This window comes from Lutra lutra, chromosome 2 (assembly GCF_902655055.1).
Source record: "Lutra lutra chromosome 2, mLutLut1.2, whole genome shotgun sequence".
Taxonomy (NCBI): Eukaryota; Metazoa; Chordata; class Mammalia; order Carnivora; family Mustelidae; genus Lutra; species Lutra lutra.
Genome location: NC_062279.1, coordinates 197,443,474 through 197,469,250, shown reverse-complemented (window position 1 = coordinate 197,469,250; position 25,777 = coordinate 197,443,474). Strand labels below are relative to the sequence as shown.

General features: G+C 37.9%; 1 protein-coding gene across 2 annotated transcripts; it reads left to right on the top strand.

Moving 5' to 3' along the window:
- GNRHR (gonadotropin releasing hormone receptor) lies at nucleotides 1-16,576 on the top strand. 2 transcript variants are annotated; one of them, XM_047719430.1, is made up of 3 exons: nucleotides 1-531; nucleotides 12,952-13,171; nucleotides 16,212-16,576. In XM_047719430.1, the coding sequence occupies exons 1-3, from the start codon at nucleotides 16-18 to the stop codon at nucleotides 16,454-16,456; spliced, it is 981 nt and encodes a 326-aa protein (XP_047575386.1). In that variant the 5' UTR covers nucleotides 1-15; the 3' UTR covers nucleotides 16,457-16,576. The 2 variants fall into 2 exon arrangements, with proteins under 2 accessions (XP_047575386.1, XP_047575387.1); XM_047719431.1 differs by having other exon boundaries at nucleotides 13,080-13,171; nucleotides 16,212-16,239.
- Nucleotides 16,577-25,777: the final 9,201 nt, after the last annotated feature.

Genomic DNA, 25,777 nt, shown 5'->3' with positions numbered 1-25,777 from the left:
GGTCAGTCAGGAAACATGGCGAGCGCCTCTCCTGAGCAGAATCAAAATCACTGCTCAGCGGTGAACAGCAGCAACGGGCTGGTGCAGAGCAGCCTCCCCACCCTGACCTTATCTGGAAAGATCCGGGTGACAGTTACTTTCTTTCTTTTTCTACTCTCTACAACTTTTAATGCTTCTTTCCTGTTGAAACTTCAGAAGTGGACTCAAAAGAGAGAGAAAGGGAGAAAGCTCTCGAGAATGAAGGTGCTTTTAAAACATCTGACCTTAGCCAACCTGTTGGAGACTCTGATTGTCATGCCGCTGGATGGAATGTGGAACATTACGGTGCAATGGTATGCTGGAGAGTTCCTGTGCAAAGTCCTCAGCTACCTGAAGCTTTTCTCCATGTATGCCCCAGCCTTCATGATGGTAGCGATAAGCGTGGACCGCTCCCTGGCCATCACGAGGCCTCTAGCTATGAAAAGCAATGGCATTGGACAGTCCATGATTGGCTTGGCCTGGCTCCTCAGTGGTATCTTTGCTGGACCACAGGTAAACCACTAACGTGAACTTTTTAGGATATGGCAATCACAGATTCCCTATCCAAACTCGAGTGCTGCATTTTACGATCGCAAGTCAAAAGCAGCATTGTATTTATCTTTGAAAGCTTTGACTCGGGGAATCAGAGAGGGGAGTTTAATCCTGGCTCTGTTACCTTGGGCACATCTTTTAACTTCCCTGAGTTTCAGTTCCTTCACCTATAAAATGGAGGTAACGCCTCCTTTATGCAGCTTTCGTGAAGATTAAATGAACAATGCATTAAAGTGTCTAGCGTGAGCTCTGGTACGTAGTAAATGCTCCTCAAAAAATGTAGCTATTGTCAAATTTGGCCTCACCCCCCATCTTATTCTTTCATCTAGTTTTCCATTCACTCTGTTTGATATGGTAAATGGAGAGAATCTTGAGGAACTGAAATTTGCATAGGTATAACGTGTTCGTAACTTGTCTCATTTGGGACGCCGTAAGTGGAAACGACTCTGTTACTGTAGCAACTGAGAATTATTCTTTAACTAGCATGTTGCTCCTCAGTTTGCAGCTGGGCGGAATAGTGGGAAATCGTGGACTTTTGAAATCTGAATATTTCTCTGAGATTTACTTGAGCTTATCTGGAGGTAGGCTAAACTGCAACAGGCTGACAGCAACATCAGGATTGTTGGTGTAAGCACCAGATACTGCTCCAGATTGTCCTCATCAGAGGCAACCTGATGAACTGACCTGCAGAATCAGCCTTTTTCAGCAGTCGTATCTCCGAAGAAAAGGACACATTCTTACAGAGAGCAAAGATCCTTTAATAACAGATAAAGAAGTTATCTGTATGCCTGTAAAGGCACTGTGTGATGATGAACCTAGGGTACAAGGATATGTTAAGTAGTGACGTCCAAGTTAACCAGGATGTTCCCAAAACCAGCCTGTACAAATGGAAGTGATCTAGACATTCTACTATGAGCCAGGTGGTTTAAAAAAAAAGACAACAAACAAACAAAAATTCCTGCCCTGCAGAACTCACTAAACACAGCAAAACACTAGAAAGTTGGATAACCAAATTTTCCTACCAATTTCTCACTTAACTCATCATTTCTGGGTACTAGATCAATTTAATTAGGATGTATTTTATGGCAGGAAAAATGGGAAAAGCTAAAATGTTTCGATCTGCCTGGAGAAAAGCATCTTACAATGATTCTCACAGTGACTAAATATCTAATAATAGGCTTAGTAAATGTTTCTCTCCAAATGATGTTACGCCTGAAGTTTTCCATTTTGTTTCTTTAAAGTAAGAGTACTACTTATTTATTGATTTTCTTAGGGAAGATAAGTAAGTTAGGCTCTTCACACTGAGTCTGATGCTGATGAAACAAAGAAATAGCCCTCAAAAAAAAGTGTAATTCAATTGTGGAGACAAAACATATAAAACTAATACAACTATATACTAAACACTTTTTTAAAAAAGATTTTACTTATTTATTTGACTGAGAGAGACTGAGGGAGAGCACAAACAGGAGGAGCAACAGACAGAGGGAGAAGGAGAAGCAGACTCCCTGCCAAGCAGGGAGCCCGATTCAGGGCTTGATCCCAGGATCCCTGGGATCATGACCTGGGCCGAAGGCAGCTGCTCAACAACTGAGCCACCCAGGCGCCCCTATATGAAACACTTTTAAAACCTATTACAAGTACAGGGTACCTGGGTGGCTCAGTCAGTTAAGTGGCTACCTTTGGCTCAGGTCATGATCTCAGAGTCCTGGGATCAAGCCCCACATGCAGCCCCACATCCAGGCTCATATCCAGCCCTTCAATCCAGCCCCACATTGGGCTCCTGGCTCTGTGGGAAGCCTGTGTCTCCCTCTCCCACTCTCCCCGCTTGTGTTCCTTCTCTTGCTAAGTCTCTGTCAAATTAATAATAAATAAAGTCTTTTTAAAAAAATCTATTGTAAGTGTAAGAAGAGAGATGAGTAAGAGTTGAAATGGGAAAGGAATGTTTTAAGGCTAAAGATAGGATAAGTTGAAAATTTTTAAATGGATGGTATTTGGATGAAAAAAATAAGTCAAAGATCACATATATTTTCAGGAAGGGTTGGAAAGTGTGATTAATTTTCACAGGAGACTTGTCTGGCTGAAACAACAGATTGAGAGGTAGGACTAGCAGGAGATCAGATTTGGTGGTTGCTCCCTTTTCTTCCACCTCGTAGTGAACGATCTGTCATAAAACATCATGCTTATGTATTTCCTGGTCACTGCCATTAAGGCATACACTCTTAAGTGATCGAGCCTCTGTTATGTTCAACTTAATTAATATTCACGGTACCTCATAAGATTACTAGCAAAAATAGAAATTTAAAATGTTTGGATAATGTGATTTCTCTTCAGATCAAGTAAATCCTTCACCTTCTCCTTAAACAAAAAGCTTGGATGAGGGAGTCAGTGAATGAGTATGATGGACCCGTGTTAAGGAAGACAGTGATAACCGGGGAAATTCTGAAATAAATGTGGGAACCATTAATCCTTCGTGAGTACTAGGCACGAAATAAAGTGATTTTTTAAGAAAAATATTTGAAGAAAATTCGCATAGACCCAAACAGATGCAAGAGACAGAGAAACCTTTTCCAGCTTTTCTGGCCATGAGGTGATTACGTTGGTGGCTAGGGTAGTCTCAGAGAGAACTGTTTGTAAGAGGGACATTTCAAACAAAAAACAAAGCTTGGAAACAAGTTGGATTTAGGGAGTTAATAGCCAGAGGGTGTAAACTACAGCTCCAATATTTTTAGACAAGGAGTTTTAACAGTAAAACCATTGAAATAGGCAGGTGGGTTGAGAAAAGGAGTGTTTGCCAGCCTCTTCATTTCTTTGTTTGTTTGAAGCGGGAGAGAAGGCAGGCTCTCAAAGAGCCAAAAACATTTGCTCTGGGATATAATGTTACCAATATAAGGTCATTGTATAAGTACAGGTATTTGGAAAGTAGTTAGTTGGTAAGTTGGGATACTGACGAAAGTCGAAACAGAAGTAGAAATAGGTCAGTTTGAGGGGCTAAATTGGTTGAATGTTCAACTCTTAATTTCAGCTCTGGTGGTGATCTCAGGGTCATGGGATCAAGTCCCCCTTCGTCATTCTGTGCTCTACAGGGAGTCTGCTTGAGGATCCTCTTCCTTTCCCTCCGCTCCCAGCCCCAGCCCCGCCCCTCCTGTGACAGTGCACACTGTCTCCTGCGCTCTCTCTCTCTAAAATAAGTAAATATTTTTTTAAGAAAAGAAAAAAAATAGGTCAATTTGTGATACTATCTGAAATGCAAACCAATAATGTCAGTCTCCTTTAAAGGACTATCCCAGAGGCTATAAAAAATAAATTGCTTTATTAATTCAGTTATTTTCATCTAAATATATCAAAGCAATAATAGAAAGATAATGTCAAATACTTATCTATCTTGATGTAGTAAGAAAAAATATGAAATTATTTTGAATTGTTTAGGATATTCATCTAATAGCCTGACCTCAAACACATTACTCTTCCTGAGAGAGTTATGTGCGTCTGGGCCACAGAAAATGATGGTACTATTTCATGGTGAAACCCATGACTCATCCTTACTTTCAGCAGTAGATTATATTTATAAAGCACTTTACTGAAGTTTCCTGAAAAGTTTCCTCATCCTAGGCAGTATGTAACAGCCATGTTATTATCTCCATCCGGCATATCAGAGAAAGCAAAAAGAGTACCTTTGAGAGCAATAGTGTGCCAATCTTTCTGGCAGTAACCCAAAGTAAGAAGTACATACCGCACAGAGATTTTGTCTGTCTGTCTCTCACACACCTATAACTGAGAAGAATTTTCATGAAAATTCAACTCTGTTTCATTTCATTTTCTAATGTTGATTGCAACTAACTGATGGCTACAGTCTGCAGTCAGGGGTGCCCGGGTGGCTCAGGCAGTTGAGCTTCTGCCTTCAGCTCTGGTCATGATCCCAGGGTCCTGAGATCCAGTCCCACATCAGCCTCCTTGCTCAGTGGGGAGCCTGCTTCCCCCTCTGTCTGCCACTCTGCCTGCTTGTGCTCTCTCTCCCTCTCTCTGACAAATAAATAAAATCTTTAAAAAAAAAATCTTCAGTTCAAAAATGACTGGTCTGAAGGGGTTCATTGACTTTCCCAATGTCACTTGGGTTGTTGGACTCATGTCTTTTTATTAAGTCCAGTTTTTGTTTTTTTTATTAGCGCTCTCTGCTATCTCTCTGAATAAAGAGGTTTTAACCCCATGACTAATGTTACACATATTCAATGGGAAAGATGAGAGATTGAAAGGGCTTTTTATTTCTAGACTGTGACACATCCCAAGTCAACCTCATGCTTTGCCATGCTCTCCAGATAAGCCCACTGACAAAGGTGCATCCTTAGTAGATAATTCCCATTGAAAGGATGATTTTAATCATCATCCTCTGGTGCACAGATTGATCATCTCTTACTGAGTAATTCTATGAGGGTTTGAGGATATATTTTCAGAAGTTTCAGCATTGCATAGCTGAACTTTCAAACTTTTTCCTAGTAATGGAATTTTTTAAAAACCCAAATTCTATCTGGAGCCCCAACAAATACATGAAACATATAAGTGGAGCTGTTCTTGCTGAAGAGGGATAAGGAGGCATTCACTAGCCCTGCCCACTGTCTCTGAAGACCTTAGATCTCCCCACAGCAAAGCTTGGGAGGCAAATAATAGAAATGGCATGAGTATTGGATTTAAACAAAGTTAGTTTTAAATCCTAATGCTCTCTCTCTCACCATCTCTGTGGCTCTGAGTAAGTTACTTAACTAAATTTAAAAGAATAGTGGTGAAGAATAAATTGTAAAGAATAAGATACATAAAATCACCTAGTACAAGACTTTACGCTTAAATACTCCATTAATGTTCATTCCTTCCTCTCCTCCTGTTTTCATTTCTTTGTTCACAAGGGAGTTTTTGAAGTCAGGAGGGAAAATAATAGGGAAATATAAGTATCAATATTAAATGATTCTTCAAGAGACAGCAAAGAGAATTGCTTACCTGAAGACTGATTATTTCCAATTCCTCAAAATTATAGCATTCATTCTGACTGATAAGTCAGGTTTGCCAAACTACCTCTAGTTACCAAGCTACCCTACTCATTCTGAAGGCTATATATGTCAAAGCACAACAATTCAAGTTTTGAAGGTATTATTTGTAACAGTAAAATAAGGTCGGAAGGAAGGAAAGAAGGAAGGGTGAGAGAGAACAAGGGAAAGAAAGAGGGAGAAAAGAAAAAAGAAGGGAAGGGAAGGAAACAATATGACCTGAAAGAAAATCTGCCTTCAGACTCTGTGTGGTTGGGCTGGTAATTACACGTTGAGGAGAAAACATTTCTTGAATTAGGTGTGTTCCTATCTAATCAAAAATCACATGGTTTCCAATGGCAGTCATCTCTCACCACAAGAATCACTTGCAGAAGTTCATAACCCTAGTTCATCTGTGTTAATATGGAGCATTACATGCTGACAGCATTTAACTTCTATCACTAACCTAGGTTGGAAGGCAAGATATATGAGACATCCTTTAGTTTTTGGTGTAAAGATACATGATCTGAAGATGCATAGAGGCTTGCCTTGACACACAGAATGTACTTGATCGGACTAGAATGTACTTCTGAACGTGACAAGCAGCTTAAATCCAATCAATACTCATCACAGGTATACAATACACCAAGAATTATACTGGAACATAGAAGTAGCATACTAATAACATTAATAACAACAATGAACATACATACATAAATAAATAAATAACAATAATGATGATGATCGTGATAAATATTATTTAGAGAATACATAATTATGTGTTGGGAATTGTGCTAAATCCTATTGCATGCATTATCTCATGTAAGGCTCCCCAAAACCCTATATATTATATACAGTTATAATCTTCATTCATACAGAAACTAAGGTTAAGAATGTTCTATAAAACATGTGGTATATATACACAATGGAATACTATGCAGCCATCAAAAGAAATGAAATCTTGCCATTTGCGACGACGTGGATGGAACTAGAGGGTATCATGCTTAGCGAAATAAGTCAATCGGAGAAAGACAACTATCATATGATCTCCCTGATATGAGGGAGAGGAGATGCAACATGGGGGGTTGAGGGGGTAGGAGAAGAGTAAATGAAACAAGATGGGATTGGGAGGGAGACAAACCATAAGTGACTCTTAATCTCACAAAACAAACTGAGGGTTGATGGGGGGAGGGGTTGGGAGAGGGGGGTGGGGTTATGGATATTGGGGAGGGTATGTGCTATGGTGAGTGCTGTGAAGTGTGTAAACCTGGCGATTCGCAGACCTGTGCCCCTGGGGATAAAAATATATGTTTATAAAGCTGTAAAAAAAAAAAAAAGAAAAAGAAAAAAGAAAGGATGAATACCCAAGTTTTGTAGCAACATGGACGGGACTGGAAGAGATGATGCTGAGTGAAATAAGTCAAGCAGAGAGAGTCAATTATCATATGGTTTCACTTATTTGTGGAGCATAACAAATAGCATGGAGGACAAGGGGAGATGGAGAGGAGAAGGGAGTTGAGGGAAATTGGAAGGGGAGGTGAACCATGAGAGACTATGGACTCTGAAAAACGATCTGAGAATTTTGAAGGGGTTGGGGGTGGGAGGTTGGGGGCACCAGGTGGTGGGTATTGTAGAGGGCACGGATTGCATGGAGCACTGGGTGTGGTGCAAAAATAATGAATACTGTTATGCTGAAAAAATTTAAAAAAAAAAAAAAACTAAAAAAAAAAAAAAAAAGAATGTTCTATAAAACGCCCAAGACTGGGGCTCCTGGGTGGCTCAGTCCATTAAGCATCTGCCTTCCGCTCAGATCATGATCCCAAGGTCCTGGGATCAAGTCCTGCAACAGGCTCTCTGCTCAGCAGGGAGCCTGCTTCTCCTTCAGCCTGTGTCTCCCTCTGTCTGCTTCTACCTCTGCCTGCCTCTCTCTCTCTCTCTCTGCCAAATAAATAAAATCTAAAAAAAAAAAAAAAAAAGCCCAAGATTACCATCTAGTAAGTGCAGATGTCAGTCCATTCAGTTGACTCCATACCCAGAGCTTTTAGCTACTACACTATATCACACTATGCAATGTCGTCTATTTCGGTTTTTTTTTTTCCTGTAGGAGACTAGAGAAAGAAAAGGCAGGAAAGTCTTAAGTTGAGAATAGATGGCTAAGAGCGAGCAGGTAAAGCTATATGGTAAACATTTATAAATATATAAACAAATATCTATGGATACACATTTACAAGTTGTGTGGTGTGCCTTGCAATTTTTACAATAGTAATGGTTTCAGCTTGCACAAAGCTGTGTGCCAGGCATTATTCTAAGTGCCTTGCAAGCATTAACTCAAGTAATTGTCTTGACATTTCCTAGCGGTAAATAGTATCAATGTCTCCATTTTATAGATGAGGAAGCACATCACCTAACGATAATCACCGCTGGAAAGGATTAGGTAATAACGCAATTAGTCTGGGGTAAAGTGAGGGTCAAAAACAGTACTCCAAGAAGCATCTGCCAACGGCTTTCAAGAAGGAAAACAGATGCTCTTGTTTATGGCAAAATAAAGCAAACATTGGTGAGAACTGGCGCCAAGGATGAGAAAGGAGAAACTAAGAAATTAAAGAATTATAATCCAAGGACAAAAAACAAAACACTGGAAGTAAAGTGGATCCCTATATTAATCATTCCAACGAACACGGCCTTGGAGCACAAATAAGCTAGGTTCAACTTATCCATGGGCAAGTAAGAACCTGAGTTACCCTAACACTCTTTGAGAACTTACAACAGTCTACCTTGTGTGGCCGGTGTCACCTACATGCTATACCTCCCCTACCTAATTTTAAATTCTCTGATAGCAGGACATGTCTGGCTCATGTTTCATGACAGAGAGCACCTACTATAATTCTTGACCAAGAAACTGCTTTAACAATAAGCATTTGGAGTGCCTGGGTGGATCAGTTGGTTATGCGTCAGATGCTTGATTTCAGCTCAGGTCATGATCTCAGGGTCGTGCGATCAAGCCTCATGAAGGGCTCTGCACGCAGCATGGGGAGTCTGCTTCAGATTCTCTCTTCCTCTCCCTCTGCCCTTTCCCTGCCCCCCATGCACGTTCTCTTTCTCTCAAAACCAAAAAACTTAATTAAAAATAAGCATTTATTAAACAAAGATAACCATTAGCTCAAATCATAGTACTTTATTTCAAAGTAATTTTTTGTGCAAGTTTCATCATTATGACTTAAAAATATGAAATATTATGGGGCGCCTGGGTGGCTCAGTGGTTAAAGTCTCTGCCTTCGGCTCAGGTCATGATCCCAGGGTCCTGGGATCTAGCCTTCCATTGGGCTCTCTGCTCCACGGGGAGCCTGCTTCCTCCTCTCTCTCTGCCTGCCTCTCTGCCTACTTGTGATCTCTGTCTGTCAAATAAATAAATAAAATCTTTTTTAAAAAATGAAATATTAAAGTGAAATTTTGGCAGAGCGGCGCAGAACAGAAAGTCAAACTTGGTTCATCTGGGTCCAAGTGTGACGGGGCAGATGGGGAGAGTAGCTAAGGTTTTAAAGAAATACTAGATTTTCAGGTTCTGTGTGAAGTAAGCCCTCCAAAGCCCTCCAGCTCACAACATCTGTTAGGCCAGATTCGAAACTAAACTTTAAATAAGTTCAGGTTGCAAAGAAGTATGGAAAATTTAAATGGTTACTTTGTGATGTGGAAAAGTCGGTCTGGATTGTACAGTAGAATTAGCTGAATAGGTGTTTGGTTTCTGAACTTTTAAATTTGATTACATGATCATTGGGCGCCCTCTAGTGGATTAATTTTAAAAAACTATTTTGCCCTTGAAAAGAGATCTGAAACTGAAAATCAACATTTTGATTAAAAATAAAAGATACAGGGGCGCCTGGGTGGCTCAGTGGGTTAGGGCCTCTGCCTTCGGCCCAGGTCATGGTCCCGGGGTCCTGGGATAGAGCCCCGCATCGGGCTCTTCACTCAGCAGGGAGCCTGCTTCCACCTCTCTCTGCCTGCCTCTGCCTGCCTCTCTGCCTACTTGTGGTCTGTCAAGTGAATGAATAGAGTCTTTAAAAAAAAAAGGGAAAAAAAAGAAGAAAAAAAAAGATACGGGGTACCTGGATGGCTCAGTGGGTTAAAGCCTCTGCCTTCGGCTCAGGTCATGGTTCCAGGGTCCTGGGATCGAGCCCCACATCAGGCTCTCTGCTCGACGGGGAGCCTGCTTCCTCCTCTCTCTCTGCCTATCTCCTCTGCCTACTTGTAATCTCTGTCTGTCAAATAAATAAATAAAATCTTTAAAAAAATAAAAGATACAGCATTATATTCTATATTATGTTTCCTATATTTTATTTATTGTTTATTATATTTATATTTTATTAAATTTTTCTACTGTACAAGCAAAGAGAGTAAATAAAAGTGTTCTTTTTTTTTAAGGAACACTCCACTCCCATTCCAATACCTCAAAAAAGAAAGAAATCCTAGACCTGTGGAATTAACTAAATTAAATTAAAATTTATTAATTCAATCAAAAAGTTTAAAAAATAAATACTGTCTCTCCTTTCCCTTAAAATTTTAAAAATCCTGTAACATTTTTGCTTGAATTTACTTGCTATTAGTTTTATAGTGTGCTTGAGCACTCTTTTCATTTTAATAATGTATATAGTAAAATGAAGTTTCTCAGTAGAAAAGCTTAGAAATGACTGGACAAGAAGTATGCTTGATAAATGCGGAAAGAATGAGTGAATGTCTATTAGAACTTGTTTTTGAAAACTACTTGCAATATTTCTTTAATAGTTTATGTAATGTGTAATGTTTTAAAAAAACGTAATTTCGGGGTGCGTGGGTGGCTCAGTGGGTTAAAGCCTCTGCCTTTGGCATCTGGGCTCTCTGCTCAGTGGGGAGCCTGCTTCCCTTCCCCTCTCTGCCCTCCTTTCTGCCTACCTGTGATTTCTGTCTGTCAGATAAATAAATAAAATCTTTTAAAAAAACATAATTTCACATTTAAAGGAAGATTGCAAGAATCATACAAAGATTTCTGGAATACCTTTCCCTCAGCTTCCCCAAATATTAACATTTTACTGCCTCTGTTTATTTGTTTTATCTCCTATATGCATTTTTTTTCTGAATTATTTAAAAGTAAATTCACACATGATGTCCCTTTTAATACTTCAATGTGTTTTTTCTGGCACATACAGTACAAAAATCAAAATCAGGAAATTAACACTGAAAAAATACTGTTATTTATGGTTGTGTGAGCTATAGGAAAAAATTTCCAACCAAAATCTTATGCAGAATTCCAATAAAAAAGACTGAGTAAGGTAAAAAACAAAACAAAACAAAAACCTGTTATTTAATCCATATAATTTATTCCTATCTCACCAACTGTCCCAATGACGTCCCTTTTAACATTTTAACAAAAGAAAATCCAAGATTGTATATTGGATTCAGCTGCCACATCTCACTAGCCTCCTTTCAGTTGGAACCATTCCTCAGTCTCTCTTTGTGTTTTATAACATTGTTATTTCTGAAGAGCTCAGGCCACTTATTTTGTAGAATGCCCCTCTATTTGATTTTGTTTGATGTCTTCTCATGGTTAGATGCAGGTTATGCACTTTAGACAGAAATACCAAAGAAGTGATGGTGAGAACTTCTCAAAGCATTATATAAGGAAGCAGCTGCTGTCCATTGGGCCCATTATTGGCAATGCCAATTTAATTATTTTGTTCTTTCTCTACTGTCAAGTTATTTTACTCTTCATAATGAATAAGTATCTTACAGGTAGATACTTAGAAATTATGTAAATCCTGCTTTCCTCAAACTTCACCCATGTTTTTACTATCCATTGATGATTCTTGCCTAAATCATTGATTATTACCATTTGGTAATCACTACTTTCATTATTCCTTATACATTTATTAGTTGGTTTTCTACAATAATAAAGAGTTTTTCCCCCTCCCCATTTCTTTGTTGTTACTGTTTTGCAATCTATTATCAGCATGGACTTGTGGATCCTTAATTTATCCAACAGTTAATCATTCCTTTTTATGAGGGCTTTGTTTTTTGGTTTTGTGGTTTTGTTTTCAATGCTTACACTGTCCCAGATTTTCTTTCAAGCTGGCTCTAGAGCTCTTCTGACATGCTCCACTATTCTTTTAGTACTTCCTGGCTTTTCGGCACAAGCTGTTCTAAGCACATATTGTAGTTTGCCTGTGTCAGCCTTGGGAATCACCCACTTCTCCAAAGAGCTCTGGTTCCTTTTGGTAGAGAATGTATTTGTAAACAAGATCTGGGTACAAGAGTGCTGAATGTGCTTATTGCCACTAGGAAGTCATTGTTCCTAGGCTCCCAGCAGACAGACGGAGCTAGAAAGTACACACACAGAGAGGCACACACGCACACGTGCACAGAAATCTACATGGAGATCTTACTCAATCTTTTTCTGCAGGTGTACAAACTCCATTGTGCGGGCCACCAGATTGTATTCAGCTACTGTTCTATGAATTGGTATTAAAGCTCTTTTCAATATTTTTCAATTAAAAGCAATGCATCAAAGAATAACCTTGTACCTGTGTATTTTTCATATAATGGAAGTAGGAGTGTATCTTCAGAGTTAATTCCTGGATGTCAGATGGCTGGGTCAAAGGTAAATGCAGACGTAGTTATGCTACTTATTGCCAAATTCTTCTCCATAGGGGTTGTGCCAATTTCCATGTCTACTAGCAATGTGGGAGAGTATCTATTTCCCCACAACGTGGCCATGACAGTGTGTTGCTATTTTTCATTTTTGCCTGTCTTGAGAGTGAAAAATGCCATTTCAGTGTAGCCTTAATTGGCATTCTCTTTATCACAAATGAGGTTGAACATCTTTTCACATGCCAAAGCGCACTGCTATATCTTTTTTCGTGAATGGTCTATTCATGTCTTTTGACCATTTTAATGGAGTTGAGTGTCTCAAAAATAAAATTTAAATATGAATTTGGGGGGCACATTCTAACTGTTAGACACAGGTTTGGGCGCTGCTGTAGAGTGATAGACAAAAATCACTTGCAAAAACTTTACTCAGCATAATTGCATCTGAGATTGAAATACAAACGGTGTTTAAATCCTTGGTTGATGATTGTTCTGCTAGGTTGAGATAATTTCCAAAAAATCCAAAATCCCATAGATCCATTCACATTACCCAATATACCCAAATATAAGTAAAGATCCACTTACAACTGTTCACCAAAGTGCCGAAAGGGTAAGAGCAAGGGGCTGAGCCGTTGCTTTGGGCAACGCGTTCAAAGGTCTGCAGAATGCAGAAGGAAGAAAGCTTTCAAGAGAACAGCAAATACTGTGTGAAAGAAAGTAACGCCATTTGCTACTTTTTTTTCTTTCCTCACAGTTATACATCTTCGGGATGATCCACTTAGCCGATAGCTCTGGACAGACAGAAGGTTTCTCACAGTGTGTGACACACTGCAGTTTCCCGCAATGGTGGCATCAAGCCTTTTATAACTTCTTCACCTTCAGCTGCCTCTTCCTCATCCCTCTTCTCATCACGTTAATCTGCAACGCAAAAATCATCTTCACCCTGACGCGGGTTCTTCATCAGGATCCCCACAGTACGTATCCCTTGGATTCGGCACTAATTGTGGATAAACAGGTTTTAAACGGCAATTTTCAGCACAGAGTGGCACCTACTAGGTGCCAGATAGTATTCTAAGCAGTTTGCGTATTTAATAATCACAGTAACTCCATAAGGTGATACTTTTATTACACTTTTATTATCCCCAATTTACAGATGAGGTAATTTGGTATCTCCCAGTGTTCCAAATTTGTATCATGAAAGTAAAAATGAAAGAACAATTACCTCATTTTATCCAGTATAAGCATCGGCAAATTGATCCCACTGGGCCCACCACAACACTGTACCAAACACCAGATTTCTAGAATATAGCAAAGCACACCTCGTTAAAACGGTAGTCAAGAGACTCCTTAAAGTTAAGCTGTTCCGCTTCTCACTCAGATCCCCTTTCCACACAACATAACCGTGCACCGGTGTGCATGCCTGTGTTGGTGTGTGAAATACTGTTGAATATGTTACTGGCTCTTTCATCTGAATCTTCACAGCTCTGGTTGTGCCTTTTTTGCTTCCATACTCTGGTGCAGTCTCCCAAACTAAAATGTAGGACTTTGCAAAGTAAACATGGCAATGTTGGCATGACATCCAGAAGACATGTTACCGATGGCATGGCACATAAGTTATACGTGGTACAACTTAACAGAGAATCATCTTAATTATTGTAGTGTGATTACCCTCAGCAGACATTTCCTCAAGGAAATAATTATGGTAATGCTCTATAGCAGATACTTGGGCAGTTCCTGGCACAAAATGATATTTGATACTTCTTCAGAAATATACTGCAAAAACATTTGCCCTCAAAATCTTATCCCAGAGAAATTCAGTTCGATAAGGGGTGTCTAAGAAGGACATACGGAGAATAAGAAGATAGATCTCAAATAGGGATTAATCTGGAAAAATGTGAGCCAGGCAGAAGCAGAGAAAAAAAACAGTGGAGGCAGGGCATCTGGGTGGCTCAGTTGGTTAAGTGACTGCCTTTAGCTCAAGTCAAGATCCTGGAGTCCTGGGATTAAGTCCCACATGAGGCTCCCTGCTCCTTGGGAAGTCTGCTTCTCCCTTTGACCTTCTCCCTTCTCATGTTCTCTCTCTCAAATAAATAAGCAAAATCTTAAAAAAAAGAAAGAAAGAAAGAAAGGAAGGAAGGAAGGAAGGAAGGAAGGAAGAAAGAAAGAGCAGAAGCAAGGACCAATAGACCAATAAATATTACTAAGATTTAGTTAATTAATATTTTTCTTATTCAACCAATATGTATTACTACTCAATATTGCTGGAAATGGTGATAGATACAGATACCACGGTGAATAAAACAGCCCAGTAACTATCCCACTTTCAGGGAGTCTACAGTCTAGAAGAAGACAGACAGTAAAATAAGGAAATATGATGATATCTGAAAAGAGGTGGAAGGACCATATGTTACAGAAGATCCAACATTTTTTCAGATTCAGCCCCTGTGCTAAGCCAAGATACTTTTTTAAATGTGTTCATTCCTACTGATAGCTTTATTACTTATGTCACTAAAGTTTACAGATATTGAGGATTAAATGAAACAACGTGTGAAAAGAACAAGGTACATAGGAAATGATAATTAGATTTGTATGACAGAAATCTACAACTAATCTGTACTCAATAAATTACTGATGGTAACATTTCTAGTCAAAAATTAATTTTATAATTAAAATATCACACATGTAAATGTTTTCCTCCATATTTCCACTCTTTTGTGATCAATGAGTAAGTTGCAAAACGGCTACTTCTGAAAAGCATGATCTATTTCCCTCAGGAAAAAATACAGCATGTGAAGGGTATTTTTTATTTTAAAATAGCAGTTCTGGGGGCGCCTGGATGGCTCAGTTGGCTAAGCGACTGCTTTCAGCTTAGGTCATGATCCTGGAGTCCTGGGATCGAGTCCCACATCAGGCTCCCTGCTTGGCAGGGAGTCTGCTTCTCCCTCTGACACCCCCCTTCTCATGCTCTCTCTCTCTCTCTCATTCCCTCTCAAATAAATAAATAAAATCTTTTTAAAAAATAAACTAAAATAAAATAGCAGTTCTGGATTATGAAGCATAAGAATAGATTTTGGGTGCTTTAAAACTGCAGTTAAGAACTAAATGCTAAACATCATACAAACAGCCTGTCAGAGTCAGCAATTCCATTAAACTCCAGTGAATTTACACACACACACACACACACCCCACGTATACCACACACATCACATATGTAACAAACACAGACACACCTCACCACACAGATGCCACACACAGGAGCTCCACACAAACACCATACACACACCACACGCACACATACACATGAACTTTAAATGATTTATTGATATGAAAAGGGAAATTGTTTTGAATATCATAAAGAGAAGCACATGGTTGAGAAAGGTAACTTTGGGCAACACCCTTTCATCCCCGTGTGATTTTCATCATCCTTACTGTCAGAGATACTCAGATAGTAAGTATAGTTCTGTGTAAACACATAATCAATTCAGCTGAACTTTATTCTCTGAAATTTGTGTTTTAAGAGTTTGAGTACGCACACATTTCAGATCCAGATTAGTTTGGGGGAAACTTATTTTTAAGAGCACTGTCATCTTTAATCTTCTCTATTCATTATATGACATAGTGGAAAACTTGGAACATTCATATCCTTTTCAAACAAATTTCGATTATTGGGGCGCCTGGGTGGCTCAGTGGGTTAAAGCCTCTGCCTTCAGCTCAGGTCATGATCCCAGAGTCCTGGGATAGAGCCCCGCATCGGGCTCTCTGCTCAGCGGGGAGCCTGCTTCCCCCCCGCCTCCCTCTCTGCCTGCCTCTCTGCCTACTTGTGATCTCTGTCTGTCAAATAAATAAATAAATAATCTTTTTTAAAAAAAATTTTTTAAATTTCGATTATTAAGGATATTGGAAATTTATTCCTATTTCATTAATTAGTTTGAATTAGTGACTCTTCCTTTTTGTCCTTTATGGTTTTGTAATAAAACTGGTCTTTAAACACCTACTTTTTTCTCTATCTAACAGAGCTACAACTGAATCAATCCAAGAATAATATACCAAGAGCTCGACTGAGGACCCTAAAGATGACGGTTGCATTTGCCACTTCATTTACTGTCTGCTGGACTCCCTACTATGTCCTAGGAATTTGGTACTGGTTTGATCCTGAAATGTTAAACAGGGTGTCAGATCCAGTAAATCACTTCTTCTTTCTCTTTGCTCTTTTAAATCCATGCTTTGATCCCCTTATATATGGATATTTCTCCCTGTAATTGATAGACTATGTAGGACATCAGATAAAGAAGAGCGAGGTAGTGAATTTCATCAAATGGGAATAATAAACACAAAGGTGGCAGCACACATACATACAAACAAAGCAGAGTTCACGTTTATATTAACATCCTTCTTCTTGTCAAAAATCACATTGTTAGAAACTCAAATGCAAATAAAAAATACAAACACAAAGAAAAAGAAATTTCAAGAAAAATAATAAAATATCCCCTCATAATCGCAAACTTCTGAATTAACATCTGTCCTTTCTGGACTCCTATAACACATTACATAGGTTTCTTATCACTTTCTCCTTGTCTATTAATGTATATAGGTTTAAAACAGCCACGGCCTAAGGCAAAGAGATTCCAAAAAGTAAGGCTGAGAAACCACAACACAGCCTTAACCAAGGCATGCCTTTGAGAGTTTTTTCCCAAGGGGCTTAGCAGCAATTATATCTTATGCTACAATAATAACTAAAGCAGAAAGAATTTCCCCTGCCCATAAGATCCATCCTCCTTCCTCTGGTTTAAAAAAAAAAAAAATGCAATGAATCTAATTTTTTTTTTAATTTCAAAAGCTTGAAGTATTCAGCAAGCAGCTCGCCATCTATTCCTCTGTAGCTCCCCTTCCTCCCAGTCTTTACATGGAACAGTGAGAAATGCCCTCCTAGAAAGGGGAGGCCTAGAGGGAGTAGCGTTTGGACAGGGATTAGAACATTCCTCTAGGCTGTGTGGTCAATGGAGTTCGTGGTAATTAACTGGAGTAATAACACTGTTTTTAAATACAATAAAGAAAAGACTGATTATGTTTTATACATAATATTCCCTCTGTTTTAATGTGAGAGATTTTTTTTCTATCTAGAAGATAGATCTCAAATAGTGATTAATCTGGAAAAATGTGAGTAAAATCAGAAAAATCAGAAGTCCCTGAGAAAAACAAATAAGAAATCAACCAAAAGCATAAGTGAAAAGATATTTGATACATAAGAACACTGAACAACTACAGTTTTAATATATACAGGTCAAAGAGACCAACAAAGTATTGAAAAAAGGAAAAGAAAAACTGTAAATGTGTAACTAACACCTACTAATATTCACATTAAGTGGTATGGTTTTCAAAATATGTGGGCACAATACCTCTTTTAATTCAGGCTTATTTCTACCTGTTCCATGAGAAAGGGGAAGGATGAAAATTATGAGAATATAATATACATGACAAGAAAAGTTTATAAAGGACTTTAAAGAAATTCAGCCTTCATTTAACTTCTCTAAAAATAGGCAAAATACCATTATATTCATATGAGATACGTAGTGGCACTCAAAGATGAAATATAATTTCAAGTTTTCCAGAGCAGTGAAACTGTGGAAAGTAAATTACTAATTAAACTAACGGTAGTCTTTCCTTATTTTTCTCTTCTCATACATACTCTTCAGTGGTACTGTGTGTGTGTTTCCATATCTTACATTATTTTCCGATTCTACTTTCACTGATCCTATTTGCCACAATTCAGCTCCTTCCTTCTACTCTTTCATTCATATTTTCTATTTTACTAAGCCCATACCTTTAATCAATCAATCCATGTGCCAACTCTACAGTTGAATTGGGCAAGGCTCAAAATTTGTAACATGCTAAAATACTCAAAGTTAACTTTTAAGTCATGTATATTGATGCAAAGATTTAGGGTGCCTGGGTGGCTCAGTTGGTTAAGCAACTGCCTTCAGCTCAGGTCATGATCCTGGAGTACCAGGATCAAGTCCTGCATCTGGCTCCCAGCTCCATGGGGAGTCTGGATCTCCCTCTGACCTTCTGCTTTCTCATGTTCTCTCTTACTATCTCTCTCTCTCTCAAATAAATAAGTAAAATCTTTTAAAGATTTACCAGTTCTACCAGGTGACATAATACCATTGATAAGCCACATCAAATCAATCTTCTTCTTTAATCTTTATCATATAGTTAATCCTAAATTGATGACAACTCTTGCTTCCAGATTTAAAGGCAAAATAACACACATATATAAGACGTAATTTAAGGGCTTCATTAGATATGTGCTTAATGAACACATACGTCAGCTTGGCTCTTGGATGTTTAAGAAACTGTTTTCTTTAGATATGTTCTCAGGCATTTTTGATACATTAACTAAAGGGCTATTCAAAATTTGGTGCAGGGGTTTATAACCTATGGTCCATATACAAAGCTGTATTTCAAGGCAACTGCTTTCCTCTTATTTCTATTTGTATTATTTTATGCTTTCAGAAACATTATCCTGAAAGGGGTTTATAGGCCAAACCAACTGCCGAAGGAGTTCATGTCACAAAAAAGGTTGAGCCCCTCATCGATTTTGTATAAGAAAGTTTCTTACCATAAAATCGTATCAGAACGTATTCATTTTAAATACATAAAAATCTTCAAGCGGGGGGTGGGGGGGGCACCTGGGTGGCTCAGTCAGTCTTAGCTAAGCATATGCCTTGGGCTCAAGTCATGATCTCAGGGTTCTGGGATCACCCTGCATAGGGCTCCCTGATCAGTGGGGAGTCTGCTTCTCCCTCTCCCTCTGTGCTCTCTCTCACTCTCTCTCAAGTAAATAAATAAAAATCTTTAAAAAAAATGAGTGTATTCATTTGTTTATATGCATGCATACTAATGGTACTATTAAACTGGATTGTTTCAATTTGGTTACTCACCATTTCAGACTCAGAAATTTTCTTAAGGCTACTCATGTAATGAAAAACTTTTCAGAAATAAGTATATTATATAAATATTGCAGTCCATAAATTATAGTACGGATATGTAAATTAAAATTTATAGCTCAAAAGGTAAATGTGGCATTAAATTAAAGATATAGCATTCAACAGAGAATATTCACTATTTGATATTACAGTCATTTGCTCTATTTCCAATCATAATAAAAGATGAAGATTCTTGTAAAAAAAGGGATATGCTCTGTAGAGTAAATCCAATATATAGATAATTAAGATTTTATCTAGGCTATCTTCTTTTACTTAGCATATAAAACGGCTATAATTTGGGTTTCCTCTTGCAATTCAATTTAGTAAATAAATGATATAAATGGATGACAATGAATTGAACAATGATTGCACTAATTCAATTTAAGCTTAAGAAACAGAGCTGTAACAACTAAGAAGGAAAAAAAATACCGGAAAAGGAATGGGTGTCACAAACTTTACTTTCTAAAGAGTACATATATATACATATACATATATATATATATATATATATATATACACACATATATATGTGTGTGTGTGTGTGTGTGTGTGTAAATGAGGTAGGATCACAAATGAGGTAATATCACAAACTTTATTTTCTAAGGAGTATATATATATATACACATATATATATATATAGGTGTAAATGAGGTAGGAATTTCCTTAAAGTGACATGATCTCAGAATTTACTTTGTAGTCATAAAGATAATATTTATGGGCAGTTAAAATACATTTAGAATTTCATCTGTTTTATCTTTAGCCTAATTTCAAATGTTGAGCCAATTCTTTGAGCTTGTCTAATTACTAAAAATTGTGTCATAGGAAACTAAATAAAAGAATAAGGTTGAGTTTAATCTCTAATTAAAACTAATTTATTTAAATCTTCAATTGTTAGGGTTATTAAGTTTAAAAAATCAAGTTTAAAACTATTAGCCTAATTTTTAAAGTTATGTAATATATAAAATGTATGTATAGGTTCAATAGAATATATATAAAAACTATTGATATCATTATCTCTGAGTGATTTTTTTTAATCTTCTTTCTTGTGAATTCCTATAATTCCAAATTTCCACAATGAAGATATACTGCTTTCGTAATGAGAAAAAAATAATAAATGTTATTTGTGTGTGTATTTGTATGAATTTTACATGTCACTATTTCTGTTAGTTTTCTGCTGTATTAGAAACGTCAGATTAGAAGTGATTTTTTTAAAAAATTTTTCATTTTTTTTATTAACATATAATGTATTATTAGCCCCAAGGGTTCAGGTCTGTGAATCGCCATAGAAGTGACATGTTTTCATCTCATGTTATAGGACTTTCATAGGTAAGCATACAGAATTGGTTAATTCAGAGCTTTGAGTCATTTTCTCTGCTTCCACAAGGCTTTCCTTAGGAGTTGGTTGCCATTCTAAGTCTCAAACATGGCTCTCTCCTTCCCAGAACTTTCAGCACCTGCTTTTAAATTAACTAGGATTGGAACACATGGCCAATTCTAAAATGATCACTAGCAAAGGAGAGGGGGATTACCTTAAACACCTTAAGAGTATGTTTCATTTCAGGGAGGCAGGGCTCATTTCCCTGAATATTTAGTTATCAGATAACAAAAATAAAGAACGTACTTCATTCTCTCTCTCTCTTTCCCCACTCTCTCTCTCTCTCCCCCTCCACCTCTCCTCCTTCTGTTTTTCTCTCTCTGTCCCCTCTCTCTCTTTCTTTGTCCTAAGAGCAGAAAGAGAATGTTTTGGAGGCCAGAAAGCAGCAGTGATTTCTACTATCAAAATAAAATTGAAAATACATATACCACAGAGTTTAAATAGAATACAATTTAATACAAAATATACAGACTAAATACAGTTATCATAGCATAGTCATTGCATAGTAAATGTAGCCCTAGGGGAAAGAACAGATTTTATTTTTTTCCATAATCTAAATCCAAATATTTTAAACTCCAGTAATTGGAATGTTCAGTAGATGCAGAGGATGGCTTCTGCTCAGTTAACTTTCTTGGGAACTCTCGGTCCCTGTTTTTCATTTGCCTGTTTTTTACCATTCCACTGGGTAAGAAATTTTCATAAGTTTTTAAAATTCTGGCTATCACTTCAGGTCCAGAGAATAATTGTCAAATAAATTAGTAATTTGGTAATCTACTAATTAGTAATGTGGCAATCTGAAGCAGATTTTCCATGACACTAATAAAACTTAACTTCAAGTTCATTACTTATTCAGTTCCCTCCTGAGGCCCTGGGAATGTCATATATTTTTATAAAATTCACAAAAATAAGATATTATAATTGCAATGGGTTAAGACTATCTCTTTCCCTTTTTATTTCCCTTTGTTGCACTCTTCCCCTCAGAGGAGTCAGTTTTGAAATGGCCATGGATATCTTTAGGATCCTGCCAAGGGTGAGTTAAAATAGGAATATATTAACATTGAATCTAGAGGGATATTATGTGGCTCTTGGTCACTTTCATGTACAGTTAAGTTACTGCTAACCGTCATAGTAAGCTCCTAGGCATAGCGCTAGATAAAATATCGGTAGCCATCATACTGATTTATCTCTCATAGTGGCAGGAAAGTGTAAGGTCAGAGGTCATGTCATGATATAAATGTGTCCAGACATACAGCACATATAGCACCAGAACTATGTGGGTCATGGAGGGGAAACAGGACATAAAATGTACAGAACCTGGTCTGTGGAAAATTTTTCCAGTCCTCAGGATGAACACCTTAAAGTATTTCTCAATAAATCACAACTTTGTATAATCCACTCTGAGGGCAGATGAAGCCCATGATTTGCTTCCAACCATGCTTTACTTATGGCAGAGCTCATGGGATGTGACTCCCTTGGTTAGGTTATAATATAAGGCAAAGGCGATGGGGTGTCATTCCCATGATTATGTTCATTATATAAGACTCCATCTTTGCTGACTGGAACAAATATTCTGCTGCTCTTGAAAAAGCAAACAGCCATGCTGTGAACTACCTCTGCAGAGAAGATATCATGGGCAGCCGCTAGGACTTATGGGTAGCTTCCCATGATGGTTGGGTCCTCAGTCATACAAATGCAGGAACATGAATTTTGCCGACACACCTGAATAAACTTGGAAGTGGATTCCTCCTTAGTCCATCCTCCAGAGAAGAGCACAGCCTGGCCCACGTCTTACAGCCTGATGAGCCCCTGAGCAGAGGACCCAAGGTCACTCCAGGACTGTGTAGCCACAGAAGCTGTGAGATAAGAAATGTGTGTTGCTTTACGTTGCTGTGTTTGTGGTAATTAATTATGCAACAATAGAAAACTAATTACACCACATGGAAAATTATAAGGAAAAGATTTGGTCCTCATCAAATCCGAGTCAAAATGGAAATTCTCTGTTCAGAAATATACTCAACAATGCAGCATATACAAATATAAACTCCCCTATATTTTTTCCTTTTTGACTGAAAATGTACAATGTACCTGAATTTCTGTATTTGTAGGACACAAGTATATGCAGTACCAAATACATCAAGTATGTCTGTTTTATGCCTCTCAATGTATCAGAGGTCATTACTAATAAAGAATTGTGAAATTGATAGAAAGCTTTTGAATTATAAACATATAGAAAGTTATATTATAAAACATTATTACATAAAAACATAATTAGAGAGTATACATTCAAAATAGCTTAGGGGAAAAAGTACTTTAGATTATGGCAAGGAATTAATGATTAAAATTATTTCATTATTTTTATAGATTGATGTTTATGGTATTTGTCAGCTTTTTGTAATTTGTGATTTCCTTTCTAATTCTAACATTTTTTTTTCTTTTAACCCACTTATGTATTACAGAGAGCTCTCAAAAGTATAAAAACTTCAGGCCCCAGAAAACATGAATCCTCTGATAGGAAGGAAATAAACCCCTGCATTCTTTTTTTTTTTTTTTCTTTTTAAGTAGGCTCCAAGCCCAGTATGGAACCCAACACAGGGCTTGAACTCAAGACACAGAGATCAACACCTGAGCTGAGATCAAGAGTGAGATGCTTAACCAAATAACCCATTCAGGCCCCCCACCCCTATGTTTTTTTGTTTTTTTGTTTTTTGCTTTTCTTTTTTTTTTAATTTTATTTTTTATAAACATATAATATATTTTTATCCCCAGGGGTACAGGTCTGTGAATCGCCAGGTTTACACACTTCACAGCACTCACCATAGCACATACCCTCCCCGATGTCCATAACCCACCCCCCCTCCCAACCCCCCTCCCCCCATCAACCCTCAGTTTGTTTTGTGAGATTGAGAGTCACTTATGGTTTGTCTCCCTCCCAATCCCATCTTGTTTCATTTACTCTTCTCCTACCCCCTCAACCCCCCATGTTGCATCTCCTCTCCCTCATATCAGGGAGATCATATGATAATTGTCTTTCTCCGATTGACTTATTTCGCTAAGCATGATGCCCTCTAGTTCCATCCACGTCGTCGCAAATGGCAAGATTTCATTTCTTTTGATGGCTTCATAGTATTCCATTGTGTATATATACCACATCTTCTTTATCCATTCATCTGTTGATGGACATCTAGGTTCTTTCCATAGTTTGGCTATTGTAGACATTGCTGCTATAAACATTCGGGCGCACGTGCCCCTTCGGATCACTACGTTTGTATCTTTAGGGTAAATACCCAGCAGTGCAATTGCTGGGTCATAGGGTAGTTCTATTTTCAACATTTTGAGGAACCTCCATGCTGTTTTCCAGAGTGGTTGCACCAGCTTGCATTCCCACCAACAGTGTAGGAGGGTTCCCCTTTCTCCGCATCCTCGCCAGCATCTGTCATTTCCTGACTTGTTAATTTTAGCCATTCTGACTGGTGTGAGGTGATATCTCATGGTGGTATTGATTTGTATTTCCCTGATGCCGAGTGATATGGAGCACTTTTTCATGTGTCTGCTGGCCATCTGGATGTCTTCTTTGCAGAAATGTCTGTTCATGTCCAATCCATTTCTTGATTGGATTATTTGTTCTTTGGGTGTTGAGTTTGCTAAGTTCTTTATAGATTTGGACACTAGCCCTTTATCTGATATGTCATTTGCAAATATCTTCTCCCATTCTGTCAGTTGTCTTTTGGTTTTGTTAACTGTTTCCTTTGCTGTGCAAAAGCTTTTGATCTTGATAAAATCCCAATAGTTCATTTTTGCCCTTGCTTCCATTGCCTTTGGCGATGTTCCTAGGAAGATGTTGCTGCGGCTGAGGTCGAAGAGGTTGCTGCCTGTGTTCTCCTCAAGGATTTTGATGGATTCCTTTCTCACATTGAGGTCCTTCATCCATTTTGAGTCTATTTTCGTGTGTGGTGTAAGGAAATGATCCAATTTCATTTTTCTGCATGTGGCTGTCCAATTTTCCCAACACCATTTATTGAAGAGGCTGTCTTTGTTCCATTGGACATTCTTTCCTGCTTTGTCAAAGATTAGTTGACCATAGAGTTGAGGGTCTATTTCTGGGCTCTCTATTCTGTTCCATTGATCTATGTGTCTGTTTTTGTGCCAGTACCATGCTGTCTTGATGATGACAGTTTTGTAATAGAACTTGAAGTACGGAATTGTGATGCCACCAACTTTGGCTTTCTTTTTCAATATTCCTTGGGCTATTCGAGGTCTTTCTGGTTCCATATAAATTTTAGGATTATTTATTCCATTTCTTTGAAAAAAATGGGTGGTACTTTGATAGGAATTGCATTAAATGTGTAGATTGCTTTAGGTAGCATAGACATTTTCACAATATTTATTCTTCCAATCCAGGAACATGGAACATTTTTCCATTTCTTTGTGTCTTCCTCAATTTCTTTCATGAGTACTTTATAGTTTTCTGTGTATAGATTCTTAGTCTCTTTGGTTAGGTTTATTCCTACGTATCTTACAGTTTTGGGTGCAATTGTAAATGGGATGGACTCCTTAATTTCTCTTTCTTCTGTCTTGTTGTTGGTGTAGAGAAATGCAACTGATTTCTGTGCATTGATTTTATATCCTGACACTTTACTGAATTCCTGTACAAGTTCTAGCAGTTTTGGAGTGGAGTCTTTTGGGTTTTCCACATAGAGTATCATATCATCTGCGAAGAGTGATAGTTTGACTTCTTCTTTGCCGATTTGGATGCCTTTAATTTCCTTTTGTTGTCTGATTGCTGAGGCTAGGACTTCTAGTACTATGTTGAATAGCAGTGGTGATAACGGACATCCCTGCCGTGTTCCTGACCTTAGCGGAAAAGCTTTCAGTTTTTCTCCATTGAGAATGATATTTGCGGTGGGTTTTTCATAGATGGCTTTGATAATATTGAGGTATGTGCCCTCTATCCCTACACTTTGAAGAGTTTTGAGCAGGAAGGGATGCTGTACTTTGTCAAATGCTTTTTCAGCATCTATGGAGAGTATCATATGGTTCTTGTTCTTTCTTTTATTAATGTGTTGTATCACATTGATTGATTTGCGGATGTTGAACCAACCTTGCAGCCCTGGAATAAATCCCACTTGGTCGTGGTGAATAATCCTTTTAATGTACTGTTGAATCCTAGTGGATAGTATTTTGGTGAAAATTTTTGCATCTGTGTTCATCAAGGATATTGG